Source organism: Emys orbicularis, chromosome 8, assembly GCF_028017835.1.
Source record: "Emys orbicularis isolate rEmyOrb1 chromosome 8, rEmyOrb1.hap1, whole genome shotgun sequence".
Classification (NCBI taxonomy): Eukaryota; Metazoa; Chordata; order Testudines; family Emydidae; genus Emys; species Emys orbicularis.
The window spans coordinates 79,128,112-79,150,095 of record NC_088690.1 but is presented as its reverse complement, the minus strand read 5'-3'; the positions used below and the strand labels follow the sequence as shown (position 1 = coordinate 79,150,095).

Below are 21,984 nucleotides of genomic sequence, written 5' to 3'. Positions count from 1 at the left end.
AGGGGTTTTCTGTGGATACAAGTTCATGACTGCCTTGGCTCAGAACAAGCATTCCTATGAATTAGAGACTCACTCCAACCCATTTTGTGTCTTTGCTCTGCAGAGACTGTGAATAGGTAAGCGGCCAGATAAAGGCTGATTTCAGAGGTGGGTAGTTAGTGTTCTCCTCAGCTGCCCTGGAAACTCATTCACCTGCCTGACCCATTATTTTAAGTCTTTTGAAACTCAATGCTTCCAAGTGTTGACATTAGTGCTCTCTTCCCCATAGAAGTAGTTAAATACAACCCCACAATAATACATACATACTTGCATTTTTAATACAGTGAATTCATAAGATACTTACAATTAATTCAGTAAGGTTTGTTCAGGATATTGCAGGAAATTGCTATATCTGTCAGTCAGCATTGAAAACAATTATCTGCTCTTATGTCAAGTAATAAATATCTTAGCTTGTAATTTTAGAAAGCAGGATTATGAACGGCTGCATAACATCAGTCTTTATGCAACTATTCTAAAGGTAGCCAAATTTTGTATTAACTGCATGCATGGGAAGTAATGTTGCTTAGCTGAGGTGTAACCTCATGTTAAGCAAAGATCATGCTCCTATGCCTCTTCAGGGGAAAGTATGTAGATACTGAGTATCAGAAATGTCTTTCAATATTGATTACGTTTTCCTTGCAGGAATTGAAAGATGTGGGTCATCGTGATCAGATGGCTGCAGCTAGAGGAATTCTGCAGAAGAACATTCCTATACTTTACACTGCTTCTCAGGCCTGTCTGCAGCACCCAGATGTAGCAGCTTACAAAGCCAACAGGGACTTGATTTACAAACAACTGCAGCAGGCGGTCACAGGCATCTCAAATGCAGCTCAAGCCACAGCATCTGATGATGCTGCCCAACAGCAGGGTGGAGGGGGAGAGCTGGCTTATGCACTTAACAACTTTGATGTAAGTATTGAACCTCTTTCGAAAAAGTATAGCTTAAATCTGCTTGTAAATCAGTTAAAGGCAAGAAAAGCTCATGGGAGTAACTTTGATAACCATGAAATTGTATTTTGAGGGAGGATAATCTGTTAGTATTAAAGTACGGTAGTCTCTATATATTGCTATCTGAAAGATCACTTTGTACTGAAGGCCTCCTATTTTTGTGATCATCAAAATCTTTACATTGATATTAATAAAATTAGAATTTATGGTGACTGTAAAATACACATAAGAGCCATACTGATTCTGACTGGAGACTTGTGAATTGCCAAATTCAGAGCAAACTAGCCTTGTACGAACAAAATAAGAGACTTAATCACAATATCTTCTGGTCATTACTTTGAAATTTAATATAGCTTTAATGATTTAATACACTATAGCATGACAGTAAATATTCTCTACTATCTAATACATTATTGTAGTGTAGTAATAAGTAATGTGCTCTTAATAGCATGGGCTCTCACTACAATGCCACAAGCACTCTGCTGAAAAATGTAAGTATCGTGACCTTTGAGGATTATTCAGTTTGGAGATTATTCAGGGAGGAGGGATGTATGCCACAAGTGCTCTGAGAGATTAGTAGAAAACTACTGTTCCAAAAGTCCAAGTGATATGACTCATGATGTGCTACTTGGGTGCATTGGGATGAAATTTTACTGGAAACTCATTTAGTATGAAGTATTTTTACTGGCGCTTGTTTGTTTGTATTACTAGATGGAGGTCACCTCAATCACATATTTTATTGCAGGCTTATTAGAGAGATTATTTGGGATACTAGATTAGCTTTAAAACTATTACTGATGGCAGCCTTGGTCTGGGTTTCTGTAGCTACAAAGACCTTTGAATAATAAAGAAGTTTTTAGTAATATACTTCATAAAAACCTACTTTGGGAAACATTTAATACAGCTGTTTTTAAGTCTCTGTCACTTCCCACTAGTCAGCTAGCCTGCCTCACTTTGGCAACGGTTACTCCCCCTTTTTGGCCCTACCTCTTTTTCCTTTACCCACTGTACTCTCTGAACACTTGTTCTCCTACCCCTCCAAAAAAAGGAAAACAAATTAATCTAAAACAAATGCATATATAAATATGCAATAGACACAGGGCTGGCTCCAGCGTTTTTGCCGCCCCAAGCGGTGAAAAATTAAAAAAAAAAAAAAAAAAAAGCCGCGATTGGTGGCACTTCGGCGGCAGCTCTACTGCCGCCACTTTATTCTTCGGCGGCAATTCGGCGGCAGGTCCTTCCCCTGGAGAGGGACTGAGGGACCCGCCGCCAATTTGGTGCCAAAGAGCCGGACGTGCCGCCCCTTTCCGTTGGCCGCCCCAAGCACATGCTTGGTGCGCTGGTGTCTAGAGCCGGCCCTGAATAGACATGTGGCAGCCACCTTGCTCACTTTGCTTGTATATTAAATCTCTTTTCCCATACATTTAATCTCTAGGCTTTGCCTACACTAGGGAATTTGTACAGAAAACTCCACCTGTAGCTGGGTCAGCTGAACCAATGTTTGCAACATTTAGAAGTCCTAATATAGACTTTTGGCTTTAGCAGCTGCTTTTGGCACCATATTGATTATAGTTGCTCTAAGAAAGTTTAATTGACATAGTGTCTGAAAATGTCTTGCCAGAGTCAGCCATCTACACTAAGGTTCCCAATGTTGCTAACATTTGTGCATCTGAACCAGGGTTAGCAATGGTTAAAGAGGCTTCAGAGAAATTTCCAGACAGGTGTTTTAGGTTGTATCCTCTTCTGGACACTGTCTTCCATTCTACACTTAACCTAATGGAATCCTCAATCTTGACTGGCACTTCTGGGTGCTAACATGAGATTGGCAATTTTATGATTAAGCTTTATTATATAAAAGCATTCCATATTAGAGTAGGTTTGGGGAGATGGTAATGGTAGAACTGCGCTGTAGTTCAGCCTTTGGCTTTGCTGATTTAGCTCAAATCGTTTAATGTGGTGTTTCTAGTAGGACCAAGTACCTAACTTCCTTTGTTCTGCTAATTTAAATTAGAAGTGGCTCAAGTGTTACATGGGTGGGCTTTCTGGCCCTCAGACTTCAGCTAGTGAGTCTTCTCTTGCAGTGTAGTCAGTGGCTATTATTAGGCCAGTGTGAATAGCTCTAATAAGGCCTTTGCATGCCTTCACTTCCAACTAGAAGAAGGGGGAGAAAGAGAATAGGCCTTCATTTATACCAGTGGTTCTTAAACTTTTGTACTGGTGACCCCTTTCACATAGCAAACCTCTGAGTGCGACCCCCCCCCCCATATAAATTAAAAACACTTAAATATATTTAATACCATTATAAATGCTGGAGGGAAAGCGGGTTTTGGGGTGGAGGCTGACAGCTCGTGACCCCCTTCCCCTCCATGTAATAACCTCGCGACCCAGAGTGGTCCCGACCCCCCAGTTTGAGAACCCCTGACTTATACAGACCTTCATCTCTCCAGGTAATTTCCTGCTAACAGTAGTAGAGTTCTTGTTGTATAGACTGTGCTTCCGGCTTACTGTGGTGTTAGAACTATGATATAATTTTAAATAAGTACCAAATGATATCTAGAATGCTGATTAACTGTATCTGGCCCCAGTGCCGTACTGGATCAGTAGCATGTCAATAGCTTGTATTGATGGGTCAGATTTGCAGTAACAACACTATAAATGTGTAGGAAGAATGCTGTAGTGTGCTCTAAAGAGACCCTACATGCTTCAGAATTCCTATAAGTAGCTGTGGTGTCTTGGTAGAGGGAAAAACTGGCTGCTACATGAAGTGAGTGCTCCTGGAGCTTAGTCCATGTTATGAACTGACTGTCTGAATGTCAGTTCAGAAGTTTCAGCACTCTTTCTAAAGCACCTAAAATGGCCACCCCCCCCTCCCCCCCAAATTCCATAAAAGTTCCTGCAGTTTATTTGAACAAGTCACATAGTTTCAGACTGAAATGAATTTCTGTGATGGCATTATGATCCTTCTCTCTCTCTCTTCCCCCCCACCCCCTCCAAAATTGAAAGTAGATCGGCTGGTGCAGCCTTAACTCTCTCAGTATGAGCTGTGTTGCAGTAAGACTCAATTAATATAAACCAGTGATTTGCTTGAAGATATTGCCTTCTGTGATGTTTAAATCTTACTGTAAATATTTCACATCAAAACTTTTGCTTTTGAGAACAATTTACATTGTAATCTGTCCCAATTTATCCAGTCCCTTCCCTCCCCCTCTATGTAATCATGCAGAGTATCACCATAGTTAATCTACACTAGATAGACTTCCAAAATCATCTTGTTTATGATGGGGGTAATTGAATTTGACAGCTGAAATAATTAAGTCTTGTACAGATTGAAACAGTTACCTAGAGTTCAGTAGCATGAACCTGTATCAGAGGGGTAGCCGTGTTAGTCTGAATCTGTAAAAAGCAACAGAGGGTCCTGTGGCACCTTTAAGACTAACAGAAGTATTGGGAGCATAAGCTTTCGTGGGTCAGAACCTCACTTCTTCTTTTCTCTACTTCTGATTTATCCTGGCATTTTTTAATTTGTAATTCCTGTAACATGCTTTCTTGTGGCCAAATTTTGTTTAGCTGTCAACATACAATGCTAGTCATTTCTTGCAGTAACGTAATCCATTGGGGAAGACTCTACAAATTTACTAGGCTACCAAGGAAAGTTTGTTCTCATCTATCACAAGCACACTTTTTTGGTTGTCTTTCAGGACAGAGAATGGATTTGCTGTAACTATTCCAAGACTGGCTCATTTTGATGGAAAAATGGTAACAAGTGATGTCAGTTACTGATTACTGTAAACTTTCCTTTACTAGAAACAAATTATTGTGGATCCTTTGAGCTTCAGTGAGGAACGTTTTAGGCCTTCCCTGGAAGAGCGCCTGGAGAGCATCATTAGTGGAGCAGCCCTAATGGCTGATTCATCCTGCACACGTGATGACCGACGGGAACGCATAGTTGCAGAGTGTAATGCAGTGCGACAGGCCTTACAGGATCTACTTTCAGAGTACATGGGGAATGTAAGTATTCTAGACATCCTAATTTTAAGGTGGTTGTTTAACTTCCATATATGAGGACTTCAAAACTAGCAATGAAACTGTATTCATTGATCTTAAAAAGCATCTTATTTGCATGAAGGGAATTATAATACTGAAAATGAAAACAGTGGGACTCTTTTTTTTCTTTCCTTACTCTTCCAAGAAACTGCTTATTGCCACAAAATCCTAATTCCAGAAATTGTCTTTAATGTTTGAGTGAGTTCTTAACCAGTTATTGGCTTAAATTTGTAACATAAAGAAGAATTAGAATGTAATACATAATTAGCAGAACTTTTGATAATTTGGGGATGATGGCAGGAAGGTGTTTTTCAATATCTTTTTAATTAACCTTGGATCTCTCAATGCATAATTATTTTTAACCAAATATCTGCATTTCAGGATTGATTGTGAGTTACTTTCACTCAGCTTGATCAATGATGATGCTTTAATTTTAATTTCACACAGTGAGAATTGCAGTACTTTTCTGGCTCCAAAAAAAAAAAGCCATTGTTAGCATTGGATTCAGAGCAGTTTGCCCTCAAGGAGTTGAAGTTTAGACTGTCTAAAATGGTTAAAGTATCTATTTGTTTTTTCTCTGTAAAGAACCTGGATACGCTTATTTCAGTCATGTCACTCTGAAGATTAGATCAGCCTTGTATTTTGGGAACCATGGCTCTTAATGTTTTTCTACTGTCTAACTTTTCTCTACTTAAACTAAACTAGGTAGGAATAGAGGGTAGCCTTTTGTCATGTTGAAAGTTGAATAATGGAATGGCTCCATGTTCTGTAATATTAAGCCCTGGACCTATTAACAAAATGTTCTGGAGAAGGTACTGGACTTGAGATGGCAACTTGCAGATGGCAGAATTTATTTAAATAAATGAGAACAAGTGAACTTCTTGAGGGACTGTTAAGTACCCTACAAAACTAGATAAATGGGCTTATATGGTGGCAGATGAAATTAATTATTGACAACAAAGACAAGGGAATACGCATTTCTGAGTTAAAAATTCACTAATTAGAACCACTGTATTGGGGTGGGGAGTGGTATTCATTTCTGACCAACCCATCTAAAGGCTGAAGTAGAAGGAATCCATAGACAGATGACAAAAGTGATTAATGGCATGGAAACACCTCCAAGTGTTTGTGGAAAAACAAAGATGGATTAGGAGTGTTTAGTTTAGAGAAGATTTTCAAAATAAGTAAGGGTAATGGAGATGATAAATGCTGTCTTACAATATAAAACAAGGACAGTCAAAACTGAAAGGCAACAAACATTAAAAGGGAATACTTTTTACAATGTACATTTAAACTGTGAAACTCATTGCCACTAGACATTAAATGCTTGACAGAATTCAAAAATTAAGTATTTATATGGAAAACGAAAACATCCCCAGTTACAGTAGCTCTAACTTTTTAAAAAGGGATATAAACCCTTGTATTTCAGGTCAGAAGCAAACCACTAACTTACAACACTTAGGGAAAAAAGTCACCCTGTGGGCAAGATATATTACAGGGTGTTGTACATGTGAATCATCTAGGGTGGCAGCTAGATTTGAGAATGTATGCCTCCCAGTTGATAGCTAAAACTGTAGCAAGAGGTAAATGTCCTGATTTTTTTGATGGGGGAAGGATGAAGATGTTGAGACTCGGTCAGCTGCCAGTGTAAGACTTCATGGCTGTGGATTTCTTTCTGCCAAGATGGGTATCCTATTTGTTTAGCTGTGTACTGTTAACCTGTGTGGTATGCTAGTTAAAGGTATATCTTCTGAGCTGGGAAGAATGTATTCTTATTTATCTTAATTTTTAACACATTGTGAAATTAGTGATGCATAATTAATTAATTTTTTTTTTAAATCTCTGCCATACTGTGATTATAGGCAGCCTATCTTGGAAAAATGAGATTAGAAGCTCAGTGAAATCAAGTGGAAAAAGCAATAGATAAGTCATGGTAAAAATTTGGGACACTGTTTAAAAATATATATCACAGCTAGAAAAATCTCAAAAAATGTTTAAGTCAAAGAATGAATCACATAGACAATTTTAAATGGTGAAAAAGGAACAAAGCACTGCCACAGAATCCAGCTTTATCCAATTGATGTAGACTTGTTTTTCCATAGTCTCCTATTAAAAAAAAGAAATTAAGTTGGCATAAGAGCATGATCAGGCATTCAGTCTTTCCTTCAATTGCACAATACTAATTGTGCAGCATAAATCTTATTTAAGTGATAGAAGCAGAGGTATTGAAAAGTGCCAAGTTTTGAAATGTAAGACTGAGGTAGGATCATACTGAAAATGTGTGTTTGGGGATAGAAATGTCCTTAGGTGGACACACTTCCAGTCTTAGAGACTTTATTTCTAAAGAATTTTATAGCTTCTGGGATGCCTTTCAGATGTTGTAGGCATACTAGAGCTGCTCCTAAATAGTGTATACTCTGATTTAAATTTTTGTGTTTTTGAGGACAATGGATAAGCAGGTTAATTCTCTGATCCCTTGGGTTCCACCCCTAAGTGCTCTGTAAAAGGTTGTGGGCATCAAGCTCTTACTGTGATGTGGAATCAAATGGAAAATGTCATACCACTAGAAGTGCAGAATTTTAAGCAGCAAGAGGTGTATTCACCAGACTTGTCTGAGGCTTCTCCAGTGTCCTTGGCACCTGCTGGCATCATCATTAAGGTTCCCAGCTTAGTCCTAAAGCAGGGGTGGGCAAAGTACGGCCTGCGGACCGGATCCGGCCCACCAGCCATTTAAATCCGGCCCTTGAACTCCTGCTGGAGAGCAGGTTCTGGGGCTTGCCCCCTCCAGTGCCCCAGTCGGAGAGCAGGTTCGGGGGCCACTCCATGCGGCTCCTGGAAGCAGCAGCATGGCCCCGTTCCAGTGCTCCAGCCGGGGGGCAGGGTCGGGGCTGCTTCATGTGGCTCCTGGAAGCAGTGGCATGGCCCCCCCCCCCCCGGCTCCTACGCATAGGGGCAGCCAGGGGCCTCCGCTCTGCACGCTGCCCCTGCAGCTCCCATTGGCCGGGAACCGCAGCCAACGGGAGCTGTAGGGGCGGTGCCTGCAGATGGGGCAGCATGCAGAACCGCCTGGCCGTGCCTCCACATAAGAGCTAGAGGAGGGACATGCCGCTGCTTCCCGGAGCCGCTTGAGGATCCCAGCCCAGAGCACCCTCCTGCACCCCAAATCCCTCATCTGCAGCCCCACCCCAGAGCCTGCAACCCCAGTTGGAGCCTGCGCACCTTCCCACACCCCAATCCCGTGCCCCAGCCCTGATTCCCCCTCTGAACCCCTTGGTCCCAGCCTGGAGCACCCTCCTACTCCCCAAACTCCTCAGCCCCAGCCCAGAGCCCCCTTCCACACCCTGAACTCCTCTTTTCTGGCCCCACCCCGGAGCCAGCACCCCCAACCCCAATTTTGTGAGCTTTCATTGCCCACCATACAATTTATGTTCCAGATGTGGCCCTCAGGCCAAAAAGCTTGCCCACCCCTGTCCTAAAGGCATGTAATGTGACCGTTGCACTAAACTGAGGAGGGAATCTTGCCCCCCTGTGGCTGATTTCAGAACTGTGGCTTCTTCACTTAGTTCCATGCATATTTCCTCTCCCTCTTTATCCCTCAGAGCACCTGTCCTTTATCAGCAGTGACATGTTTTCTAAGCCGTCAACATCTTCCTCCATAAGTTTGGTTTCTCCACTTCATTGCAATCCAGTAGCCACTGCTTTATAACCTCAGTGCCAGCTCTGGTGGGGGATAATTGCTCATTAGTTTATATAACAAATTTACAGATATAAGTGCCTGATGTAAAATTATCCATCAGGCTGCTTGTGTCACACTTGCAGTTTAGAATTTACTCTTTGGTGGCGAAGTCGGCGGAGCCTGTTCAGGGATAATGTGGACTTTTGTATACTTCCTTAAAGACATAGAGGATTGGTATTTTTCTTTTATATACATGCTGTTTGCTCAGAAGTGTTCTGAGGCTAAGGCCTTTTGTTTTTGAGGCATTTTCTTCCAAGTCTTAACCTTTTTTTCTTAAGAGGGATTGCAACACACACCGTCGTCAGTCCAATTTTCAGGATTCAGCAAATAACTAGAGCCCTGCAAATCTGCAGATATCTGCTTTATATCCGCGGAACATGTTTGCAGATTGCGGGTTGGATGAGGGGTACAGATTTTATATCCAAGCAGGGCTCTACAAGTAACTCTTCTTTTTAATCTTCAAGGCTGGGATTTGTGATACTGGTATCTTTCTTTATGGGAGTGCTCTCACACCTTCTATAGTGAAATAGTTTTCCCCATTGAAATTTTCCTTTTAATTATCTACAAGTTTTTGGTAACAGTGCTGAGTGGAAGAACAAGAAGAGAGGGCTAAAAACCCAGCTATTGCAGTAGGAGGACCGAAAGCTTTGGTCCAGCCTGACTGACTGGGGAGGAGTGTAACAGTCCAGGTTGTTTTTGGATGCGAGAAACTGAAGTTGAGTTTCTCAAAAAACATTGACAACCACAACTCCATCTATAACATACAACTCTCTCAAGATTTAAATAAGTTTCTTAACAGTTAACCGTGGTAGATCATTCAAATATTCAAGTATTTGAGTCCTGGAAGGATTTTATTAAATGAAAACAAAAATGCTAAAGTGTTTGTATGTAGTTTGGCTGTCCAACAGCCACTTAGTCGTATCAATGTGCTATATATTCTTCTTTCCTCTACCTCCAAGAACCCACTTGAATGATGCTCAAGTGAACGTCAAGTTTAATCTTATCATATTAAGCAAGATGCAGAACACACATTTAAGTACCAAAAAAAAGCACTTATTCACGATTGCCAAAATTAATACATGGGTATCTAGAGACAAGTAAGTTGAGGCCCTGCAGTGTGTCCTAACCAGACACTGTATAGGATAGAGCCATCCTGAACCAACTGCGATTGTGACATCACTTCCATTGACTGAACTCCAGTAACAAACTGTGGGGGAAAACACCCACAATACCAGAGACAGAGATGATTCTTGCCAGTCTCTCCCTAATACTTCAGTATCACCTGAATTTTATCCAGATTGATCTTCAGACAAGTAGCTCTCAACCATATCTCCGTGTTTCTTGCCTTTGGCCAGGCATGCACTAGCATTAGCTGGAATAGATAAAATAGGCATATGAAACTGGGTATTGTTATACCAAAAGTACCCTCATTCTTGCCTCCTCACTGACCCTCCTAATGGACCGAAAAGGACAAGATGGGATTTTTGTGCTGCTGCTCCACACCACCACCACACAAGCCTTGTCTTAATGCAGAAATTGCACTCAATTTAAGGGGAGTGGGGTGGGGGGTTTGCATCAATTTAAGTAACTCAGTAACTGCTTTGTGTGTGGACATTCTTGCCATAGACTTAAACCTGGCTGACATCCTTTTAGCTTGCTCTTGTTGTTCAGGATAATTGTTGGGGATCGTGATTGTGATTGGAGGTTACCAAAAATATAACTGCATTTAAAAAAAAAAAGCACTAGACCAGTCCATGGAGGACAGGTCCATCACTGGCTATTAGCCAAGATGGTCAGGGTTGTGACATCATGCTTGGAGCAATACTAAACCTCTGACTGCAAGAAACTGAGAGGGGAAGATAGGTGGATCACTCGAACTACCCTGTTCTGGCACTGGCCACTGTCCGACAGGATACTGGCCTAGTAGACCATGGTTCTGATTCAGTATGACATTTCTTATGTTGGAAAATAGGCCACAGGACGTTAGATGAAAACTTTGTTAAGCACTGAGGTTTTCACTCAATATGATAAGTCTTCTCTCTTCTGACTACACTGAGCTTGTAATAAACAACGATGCACTGATTTTTGCCTTACTGTGTTACTTAATTTGTTACTGAGCTAGAAAACTAGGGTAGGATGTAAAGCTTTAAAGCATACATTAAGGCTTTGAAAAGATGTATTAATGCTTAATGTAAGTACTCTGAGGGGTGGGGAGGATTTGGGTATCTTTTTTCCCAGGGACCCTCACCCCAAGGAGGTGCTGGGGGGGTGATTTCATAGGAGTTATCAGTTCAGTAACAGGCACAGCATATGTTCCATGGAGAATATATATATATATTTATTTTGATGCTGGTGCAAGCAACTAATTAAATTTTTGACACAAAACAGTTTGCTGCCTCTTAAACTTAGAGTTAGTGAACATATAGGAAGCTATTTACCATAATCACTGATCAAGCCTCATTCCTGTTGGTTGAGGAAAGGCTCTTTAATCTACTGCAGCTAGACACTCAGTACAATAGTGCCCACTGTGTGAGGGAATCTGAAAACTTGAGGGTGGATTCAGCCAGAGTATGTGCCATTCTATCCTTGAGCTGTGTGAGAGAGATGGTAGTGTCGGATGTCTTCACAAGAGTTGGGAAGCTTGTCTCTTTAACACATGGAGCCCTGAGGAAATTGACAATCTAGAACGCACACAAATGTATTAGAGCTTTGTGCTGTTTGTTTGGGTGTTAAAGCTTTTCAAATCTCCACTTCCCACTGTCCCCTCCCCTCGCCCCCCACAAGTGGTTCAGGTGCTGACAAATAGCACTGCTGTGTGATATAGAACATTCACTACCAGTGTGTATAGTGCTGTCCAGCCTGACTATTCCTTTTAGATTATTTGTGGCATGTGGAGACTGTAAATGATTACAGTTTATTGCAGCCAAATCTTTGACCATGCAGGTGTATCAGTACCTGAAAGTCTTGGAACACATTCCATCAGATCCAAAGCAGTCTCTTTAGTGTATATCAGAAATGATTGTATTGCAGAGAAACAGTCAGTGCAGGCGTATGGAAGGCAAGTCAAAATTAATTCTCCATATTTTAAGCCCAAGTCAGGAATGCACTTCAGCAATCAACCTAGATCTTGGGATCCCCTTCCTTTGGAAATTGTTACAGCATATTCTTGAAAGAATGGGAATCAAGGCTGATGGTACATGAGTGAGAGAGAAGTTACTTAATAGTAGCTGTGGTTGTTAGCCTTTCCTGTTAGTATAGAACCATGCTGATTAAATTGAAATAACTGGGGTCTCTGTGTTACTGCTCCCAGTCACCTCACGTGGAACGGTTATACAGTGAGGGAATGCCTGTGGCCACAAAGATCATGGCATTAAAGAGATCAGACTTAAGTGCTAAGAGTTGCCTACACGTCCAGGAGAGGAGATCTGCTGCCAAATTGCTCAATCCCTCTTCTTTTACCCCCGGCTCCCTCCACCCCCCCATTCAGCTATGAGCAAGAGGTTTTATTGGCTGAAGTCTTTACAGTATTTTTGAAAAATGCAGTATAGTAGTTTTGTGAGGCTTTTCTCAAAATATGAAATGCAAACAAAATTGGCATGGCTCATAACTTCATACTAGCTGAGCAAGTTTTAAGGGTCTGGGGAGAAAGACCTCTTCTGAAGTAACAGGCTGATGTGCAGGTCTCTGATAATGAAGTGACAAATGCCACAGCTTCCTGAGTAATTAACTTTTTGTCAAAGCTGTAAATTGTTTAAAAAAAAATAAATAAAAATTAGAATGTTAAATTTGGATTTTTCTTCAAAATTCTCTATTCTGTGAATTAATCTTTTGGGAAAAAAATCTTAAATTCATACAAAATGCGAAATCCTCAATCCTCTTAAATATACCTGTCAAATAGAATTGCACTTATTAATGAAGCCGTAAACAGTGCTACTTGAGTGGTCTTTCAAAGGCAAAATGATGGAGCATGGATGGAATAAAACATACTTTTCACAGTGACTACCGATCTGTAGATAAATAGGATTTTAGCCTCCAGCATGATCATGCTCTCATCCTGGAAAAGTATTACACACACAACTTGACTTTTTAATTTCCCTCTTGGATGGAAAAACAAGAATCTGACAAATACATTAAATCTAAGCCATAACTCCCCTTATTCCTTTTACCCCTTCAAAGATAGACTATGGATTTAATGTCTTCCTGCAAACTGCTGACTAGAAGATTGGGGGAGGGGGGTGTGGAGGGGAAGAGTTCAGGCATTCTTTGCATTTCTTTATAGTTGTGAGGAGGTTTAATGCTAGTAGGCAAGTGATACACTCCTATTGCAGCTGGGCATGAGGGGGAAATAAAGCATAGAGTTTTAACTTGGACAAGATCATGCAGTCAGTGAAAGAGTCCGGAGTAGAACCCTGATCCGGAAGTCCTGATTCAAAGTGCCATGCTCTGACCATCAGACATGTTCTTCTTATACTTTTTTTTTTAGACTGAATGTTCATATGTAGCTTGTTTCCATGATGCTGATATGTCATGAATATTCTGGGTTCACTTCAAAGTGTGGTATTGTGTCCCAGGTCTCCAAGCCTACCCTGATCCCATCTCCTCGCCTAGCTCACACAGTGCCAGCAGGGAATAATAAGCATTTCTTGCTACTTCCAGTAATGACTGGATTGAACAAAGAAACAGGCTATTTAAGGGGGCACACTGACTGGGGGGGGGGGGGGGGGAGAATCTTGGACGCATTCCTCTCATGGCCTGAAGACAGGGAGAAGGGTGGAGCATCTTTGGGAGAGTAGCCAAATGGAACAAAGACTCCTGGCCCCATTCTGTTCTTTGCAGGGAGGGAATTAATAATAATCCCTTCAGTAGCCAACTCCAGAAGGGTTTGGATCAGGACAGAATTCCTTGCCGGTTGGCGATAGAGGGGTGCAATGTGTTAGTGTGCACGTGCTTCCTTGTATACTTGGAACCATAGTCCATGCTAGGGTGGCCTCTTGTTCTTCAACTTTAACTGTGGTCACATCTGTTTATGAATACTAAAAGCATTAGTCGTCCTGTTTAAACAGGTAGTGACTGGAAGGAATATGGAAGGGAGGACTTAGAGTAAGAAAAGGAGCCTGGGCGGGGGGAAGCAGACAACAGGGGCAGGAAGAGCAGAGAAAACAGTGTATCCTATAACCACAGGCAGTTCTTTGTTACACCAGTAAATAACTGAATGTGTTACTTTGTGCTCTAACCTAGTTAAATGGCTTGAGTGATAGCTTAGCTCAGTGTACCTCCATCCTTTGCATTTCTAATGTGCCAAACCATAATAGTGTCTAGGCTCATGGAAATAAAATGGGCATTTTATAGTTCACATTTCAGAAAGGTTTTTGCGTGGTGTTTTTTTGTTGTGGTCTTTATTGGGTTAAGTTAAATGGAGAACATTTTGCTAAGCTTCTAGAATGTCTAATTCAAGGTTATTTGAAAACGTTTACTATCTTCTGACCTTTAAAAAACATGCATTACTGAAAGATCAAGAACACTCTCACTGAATTGACACTCATGGTAGAACACACAAACCCCAAAAACTGCTACTTACTACAGAGTGCCTGTAATTCCAATTAGGGATGAGGTCCTGTTGTGCTAATGCCATGCAGATACATACAGAGATGTGTTCCCTGCCTAGAAGTTGTATTTCCTCAAATGCTAATATTGCACAGCTCCTGTTTCTTAGTCTGCATATCAGCAGACTATGAGCCAAACTGTTCTCCAACATGTCCTTCTAAACCAATGGTCTCCATCCTTTTTGTGCCCAAGATCACTTTTTGAATTTAAGGACAACCTAGGATCTACCCCACCCCTTCCCGAGTCCCCACCATGCTCACTCCATTCCGCCCTCTCTCTTGCTTGCTCTCCCCCACCCTCACTCACTTTCACCGGGCAGGGGTTTGGGAGGGGTACGGGCTCTGGGCTGGGGCTGAGCGGTTCGCAGTGTGGGAGGGGGCTCCAGGCTGAGCCTGGGGCAGGGGGTTGGAATACAGGAGGGGGTGAGGGGTGCAAGCTCTGGGAGGAAGTTTAGGTGCAGGAGTCAAGTATCAGAGGGTTAGCCATGTTAGTCTGGATCTGTAAAAAGCGACAGAGTCCTGGGGCACCTTATAGACTAACAGACATATTGGAGCATAAGCTTTCGTGGGTGAATACCCACTTCGTCAGACGAAAGCTTATGCTCCAATATGTCTGTTAGTCTATAAGATGCCCCAGGACTCTGTCACTAGGTGCAGGAGGGGGCTCCAGGCTGGGGCAGAGTGTTGGGGTGCAGGAGGGGGTATAGGGTGCTGGCTCTGGGAGGGGCTCAGGGCTGGGGCAGGAGGTTAGGGTGCAGATGGGGATATGGAAGACTGGCTCAGAGGGGGGGGTTGGGGCAGGGGGTTGGGGTGCAGGAGGGGGGCTGGGGTGATGGCTCTGGGAGGGGGGCTCAGAAGGGGCATGGGGTGCTGGCTTTGGGAGGGGGTTGGAGGTTGGGGCTCCCAGTCAGCGGCACAGTGAGGCTAAGGCAGGCTTCCTGCCTGCCCTGGCCCCACGCCACTCCTGTTCCTGGCCAATGGGAGCTGTGGGGGTGGTGCTTACAGGCAGGAGCAGCACCAGGAGACCCCTGGCACCCCCATCCCCCCATGGGGCCTCACTGGCAGCTTCCAGGAGCGGTGTGAGGCCAGGGCAGGGAGACTGCCTTAGTGACAGCCCCGCTGCACTACCGGAGATCGCGATCAAATGGGAGAGTGTCTAGGTTTGTGACCACTGCTCTAAACTTAAATTTTTCATGAATGAACTGTACGTACACTGTTTTAGGTAAAATAAAAAGAGAGATTGAGTGATTATAAGTGGTAGGCACAAAAGGTCAGAGATGGTTACCAAAGAAAATAAAAGGTAAGCACATATGCTAAATCTTAAACCTTATTACACTAGGCAGTATTTAGATTGAGAAGTTCTCACCCTACTGGATGTTACAGTTCTTAATACACAGGCTTCCCCTTTGAAGCCTGGGGCCAGTCTCCTTAGTTGAAATCTTGGTCTTCCCAGCATTCTTGTTCCTTCTACTGTAGGTGCGGGAGGGGAAAAATCATGAAGCCATTGCCCTCTATTTTATACCCTCAGTCCATGTGCCTGGAAAATACTAGCTCAGACATGTCCTGGTGGGCTTTGCTGAGCCACAGAGTTGGGCAATCCCCTATTGTGTGATGCTTGGGCAGGCCCCTTGCAATATTGTAAGAGCCCTTGATTACAACTCTCCTGCTAATGGTCGCGTACTACCCTCCTGGGAGTGGTTCACCTCCTTACATTTCAGTAACAACCATACGACATAATTTCATACACACTAACAATATACATATTTGGACAGAACAGTAGGTTTCAGCAGATCATGACTTTTCATATGACCTCTTACATGGCATGTTTTGTATGAAATGTATCAATTATATGACAGGGTGAATATGGGGGTTCCAGGGTGCTGCTTTGAGGTGCAGTGTGCCACAGTATGTAAAGCTCCTAGGAAGTACAAATCCAGGCCATCTAAGCAAACAGCAGCCACCTGGCATTGAGGGCCTGCTAAATAAGGCACCAAGGCCAATGAAAGTAATTGTTCAGCTACCTAACATGAACAGACTGGATCATTTATTATAGTTAGCACAGTGCAACTCCCTGAATAACAAAGCCTACTGAAGATCAGACTCCCATTACTATTAGCTGGCTCTTCCTAATAACTGGGCTTCCTTCCCGAGGAGGTAAAAGGGCGCCATGACATCATCTAGAAGGAAGGTCGCAACTATGGGATTGTTTCCCTCTGCTCCAGCTTGATGTTCTCCTTCCCTCAGATTTCCTTCCTCCATAACAGTACAGAGGCTGTCAGACTAGGGGTAGGACTGTTGTATTGTGTACCTGAAAGTCTCATCTATGTACCTCTGGGTATGCCTATGCTGAAAATGGTACAGCAGCATCGCTGCAGTGGCACTGCTTCAGTGTCGTCACTACCTAAGTCAACAGGCAGGGTTCTGCCATCAGCATAGGTAATCCATCTCCCTCAGAGCAGTTAGCCAGGCCAACAGAAGAATTCTTCTGTTGACCTAGCACTGTCTTCACTAGGGATTAGATCAGCATAACTACATCTCTCAGGTGAGAATTTTTCACATCCCTGAAAGACTTAGCTATGCCGATACAAGTTTCCCATGGTAGACCAGCTCTAGATCTCTTAGCTCCTCCAGTTCAGCTACTCTGGCTTCAAGAGTCCGCACTGTGTCTGAGGGCCATGAGCTGCTTGCACCGTATGCACACATACGTCACCTGCCCACAAGGCAGGTAATCGTACATGCTGCATTCAGTACAATCAACTGGATAGCCTTCATGTTGCTGCGGGAATTCTGCTTTTTTACTCTTGCAGTTTTTTTGTGGAGCTGGTGTGGTTACTGGCCTAAGTTTATAGTATGTTTGTTAGGTGTAGTTCCCTCACAAAACTCCTGTTTGATGAATGTGTCTCTTTTTTAAAACCAACCCCATATTAACAGGTAAACATCCCTATTTCCCCTCCTTTAATGGAATTAAAGAGCCCCAATCCTGCCAAGTGCCAAGCATCTCCTATAAAAAGGTATTCAATACCCTCAACTTCCATCAAAACCAAAGGGAGTTGAGGGCACTCAGCACCTCCCATGATCAGGCTCTAAATCGAAATCTTATGTCCAATAGTAAACAAGAATCTATCAGAACCATAATTGATCACAGTGGCAGAACCACATTTAAGAAGCCATTCAACAATGAGTCTGAACAATGCTGTAAACAGGATTAGATGGATAATTTACTCTGAAAAAAGTTGCTCATGGATTCTATTCAGGGTAGTCCCATTTACTGAATACTATGATTAACTTCATGCAGCCACATATTTGAACATGGCTACAGAGTCAAGCCCACATCACTCAAGTTTCAGATTAACTTCCATTTCATTTTACTGGCATGAAGGTCAGACTAACTATAAGAACTAGCTAACTATAACCTATAAAGGCCACTCTCCAGTCTGCCTCAACTGCCTTTTAACTGCAAACTCATTTGGTGAAGGAATTCTTGACTGGCAAATTATACAGCACCACATAATAAATTAGGGTAGAGTGACTTACAAGGTATCCTATGAAAGATTCCTCTATTTCAGAAATGTAACTGTTTGACTATGCAATCATATTACAGTAACATAGGTTTTTATATTTTTAAAGAAAAAAAGTTTGCTGGGTCACTAGTGAGGTGTAAAATAGATGCACAACTCCATGGTCTTATCACAAAACAAAAACAGACTTAGCACAACTTGTGCTAAGTAGTTCTATGCCCCCCAGCTGATCACCATCCCAATGCCTCAAAGCATGTTATGCATGTCAAACTTATTCACTTAAGTCTATCCCCCCCACCCCCAATCTGAGATTACAATTCCTCATCGCAACATTTGAGCTGAAACAAGACACGTCAATGGAAGTAAAAGCTGGAAATTATTATGAGCAAATAAAAACAGAGAATTTAAAAGTTAAATTGCAAGTTTGAACAGACAGGGACCATTTAAAAACTTTCAAGTTTCACTCAACACAATTACTGCAGTACTGCCAGTATTCCTTTGCATTTCCCTATACTAACAATAGAAAATATCAACACAATCACCAAGGTTATGTTACTGCAAGGAGTTACATAAGGCAGTTGGCTTTTTTTATTATTATTAATTAAACCAGTACCATAGGTATACAAAGCCTGACAGCTGGTCAGAACTATCACATACCAAAACAAGCCACTGTAAGAGTTAAAACATTAACATGTTTACATTTTTCTACATTTCCCCTTTGAGTAACATACTTGCACCATTTTCCACGGAAAGACACCTGTTATGCAGTCAGAACCTAATGCTCTGAAGCTACTGAAGAGATGAATATATGTCGTCTTCCCGTCTCCTCCCTCCCCCTCCCCCCCATGAGTTTTGGACCAGAAGTCATGCAAATGAGCACTATTAAGGGAGCTAAGCATTTCCTGTCCCTGTCTAATGAATACATTCTTTTCTCATTTAACATAGGTACCATGTCCAATGGAGATAAGCATGTTCACTATAGATTAAAACAGCAGGAAGACAGAATATTATTGTTTATTCTCTTTTGGAAGAAAGACTGAGGCAATTACAATTTGTCACTAGATTTGTCAGATGGGTTCTTAAATCATTTTAACATTTCTCATTCTCTAAACTGCTTCAGCAGCAAAGCTTAATTGATAGTCCTAGAGACACTTTGCGCATCATGATGAGCGATATTTAGTTAACTTCAAAGCCTTTTTGTCTGAATAAGAGCTAGAATACTGTGTTTTAGAATTCTTTGGGTTTCCTGTCGATTTTAAGTATAATTTTCTCATTTTAGAGTAAAACGTGGGTATTTCAGGAAAGTGTGCGCACTGCATCAAGATTTTCATGCGGCTTTTCACAATCAGAGGGCACAGAACATAGATTCACTTTAACGAAGTGGGGGGGGGGGGGGAATGTGCCTTCCAGAGCCTCAGATTGGACTCTACACTTTGAGAATTGGCCCACCACAGTGAAGCAAAATGAAATCTAGCTCAAGATAGCCTATTACTACAGCCTTCAGAACAGTGTGTGTTAAACTAATCTGAAATCAGCTCTGTTCATCATCCAAGGAACACAGGCATCCAGTAATTAACTTGTACATCACACGGAAGTCAGATGTCCTGCCTCAAGCCAGCTGAAAGTGGAAAGGGACAGAAATGCAGGCAGACAAGCCAGAAAAATTCCATACCTTAAATCCTTGCATCCTCAGTCTTCCGGAGTTACTTACAGAACTTCTCCACTAATAATGCAGAATCTAACGTCTGATTGTATCCATAGGAATAGCACCTCAACAAAATAGTCAACCCATTTGCTATGTTCACTGATAATTCCCCACCACCCCCTTTTTTTAAACACTATAAAGATTTTTAGTCCTACAATAGACAAGACAATAGAATTGAAAGTGTAGTAGTACTTTCAATTTATACCAAGATACGGCATTCAAAGAGACAGTTGCCAAAACAAAGCCACCACAGGATTTTGGCATGTTATCCATTAGCCATTTGTAAAATGACAGTACACCTACCGAAATGTGTCTCCCACTAAATGGCTTCCAAGTGACTACTGGGACTCCGTCTTGAAGAGTGATTCCAAAATGGTAGCCATAGTTGATTGTGGGAGCTTCAATGATGCCTGGTCCTTGGAGACTTGCAGGCCAGCAACACTAAATAAAAGCGCTACGTTTGCTAGTATCCTGGAATCTTAAGTCCCCCTCCCATATTTTATTTTTCTTCCCCCAACCCACCAAAAAGTTTTGCAATTCCATCAGAACAATTAAATGAAAATAAAAGTAGGGTGAACATTCCTGCTTAAACTCCATGAAGCCCAGTTATTGCTGGACCCTCCATTCAACATCTTAGGCGTTAGGAGACTCAAGGACCTAAAAATGGGGAGGAGCAGAGGCGAGAGCAAGAAGAGATTGAAACTGACAGCAAAAGTTCAAAGTAACATTTACCTTCCAGTTTCCCCAGTGTGGAAAATGTGGGGCATTATTGCACTATTTTCATGAATGTTATGCAAGACTCAGTTTACTCACCTACTTCAGTAATGTGCGCTAGCTAGATTCAAAGGGTTAACTCCAGCACAGAGCTCTCCACCAATTTGACCAGGAAGAGAAAATGATTGAATTGACTCAGGCGCCCAATACTTCACCAACCATAGAGGTGATAAGGCCCAGCTGGCACCCCCTCTCTGGAAAAGGATCCTCCCAATCAATCCTTAAGGTGGGACAGCTGAAGCAAAAAAGGCTTGGTTCTGTTAATTACAAGCTCTGACAAACTGGAAGAGGCCTCTGGTAGAGATGCTCTGGAGACCGAGATAGGAGCAGCAGACATGCAGGTTCCCTCCAACTCAAGGAGGAAGGCAGCCTGGGCTAAGCAGAGCCTGCTTACCGAAGCTAGGTAAGAGTCCTATATATAGTCCTGCTTTGCTATTTTAACTCTTCCTTGACCACTGTGTTCCTGTTAACAAGTAAATTGTTTTTTTAAAAAACACTGAATTGTGCCACTGAATATGCTTTCTGGTTACAAAGCTCCTGAGAGAGAGAGACTCCTCCTCCTCCTCCTCCAGGGAACCAAACTAATCTGGCTCTGCTTAACGAGCCATGGTGCAAAATGGGGTGCTGAGGCCTAGGGGCCCAGTCTGAAGGTATCAGTCATGGGAATCCCCCTTGAGTGAAGTGGAGGCTCAGTGCCTATCACTAGGAGGTTACACTCACACAAAATTGCAGAAGGGTACAAGCCATAGCATGCACCATGATCCATGACATCCAGCATTATACTTAGACTACATCTTCATGAAATACACATTGGAAAATTGTGCAAGTGTTAACTTGGATCCACTGTTTTATATTGTCAGATGGTTTGTGAAATACAGATCAGTGCTTTTACTGCACAGAACCCTGAAAAATGCTTAGCATTTGATCAAGCCTAAAATAAGCTTATCTAGTGAAATTTTTTTTTTAAAATATTGTTTTTGTTTGGTAAATTCTTTCCACACATTGTGTAAGTGTCACGGATATACATAATATCAACTCAAATTACTATTTTCAGTAATGCACATATGACAGGAACTCAGGTGTGTACCATACAGACAAAAAGATTCAGAATGGGCAAGGCAATATTTTTCCTGGTTGCGTATGAGAACATAGCACCTAGTCAGCTGCAAAAACAGTTTGTCTTGACATTCAGGTTTTAGTGTGTGTGCCACATGAGTCAATTCCCAGTATATAACCTGAACAAATGGCTACACATCACGTAATATTTGAACTTCAATCTGAAGTTCATAGTTTTTAAAAAAAAAATGTTACACTTGTTAGTACGTAAAACAGTGTATTTTGGTTAAAGTGCTTGGGAAATCTCAGCTCGGTTTACAAAGGCTTGTGTATGTTCGCTCCACATTGAGGGAGGGGGAGACTGGGTAGTAAACTTACACTGATCAGGCTTCTGACCTGGGAAGACCATACAGTTCTGGGGAGCAAGGTGGGGGAGCTGGAGGGAATTGGCTGGAACCTCTCTGTTGGTTCATGGGTGGCTGGGAGAAGCATTCATGTAACTCAGTTGGGTATGTCCCTGTCTGTGGATGTCTGTGTAAATGCAGTACCTGCCAGAGGTTT

At 42.2% G+C, this 21,984-nt stretch overlaps 1 protein-coding gene across 1 annotated transcript in view; it reads left to right on the top strand.

The window, feature by feature from the left end:
• CTNNA1 (catenin alpha 1) overlaps nucleotides 1-21,984 on the top strand; it is a 216,326-nt gene that overhangs the window by 63,049 nt on the left and 131,293 nt on the right. The window contains exons 6-7 of the mRNA XM_065410042.1: nucleotides 682-948; nucleotides 4,792-4,995. Of these exons, the coding sequence (XP_065266114.1) occupies nucleotides 682-948; nucleotides 4,792-4,995 (471 nt within the window). The remainder of the gene's footprint in view (nucleotides 1-681; nucleotides 949-4,791; nucleotides 4,996-21,984) is intronic.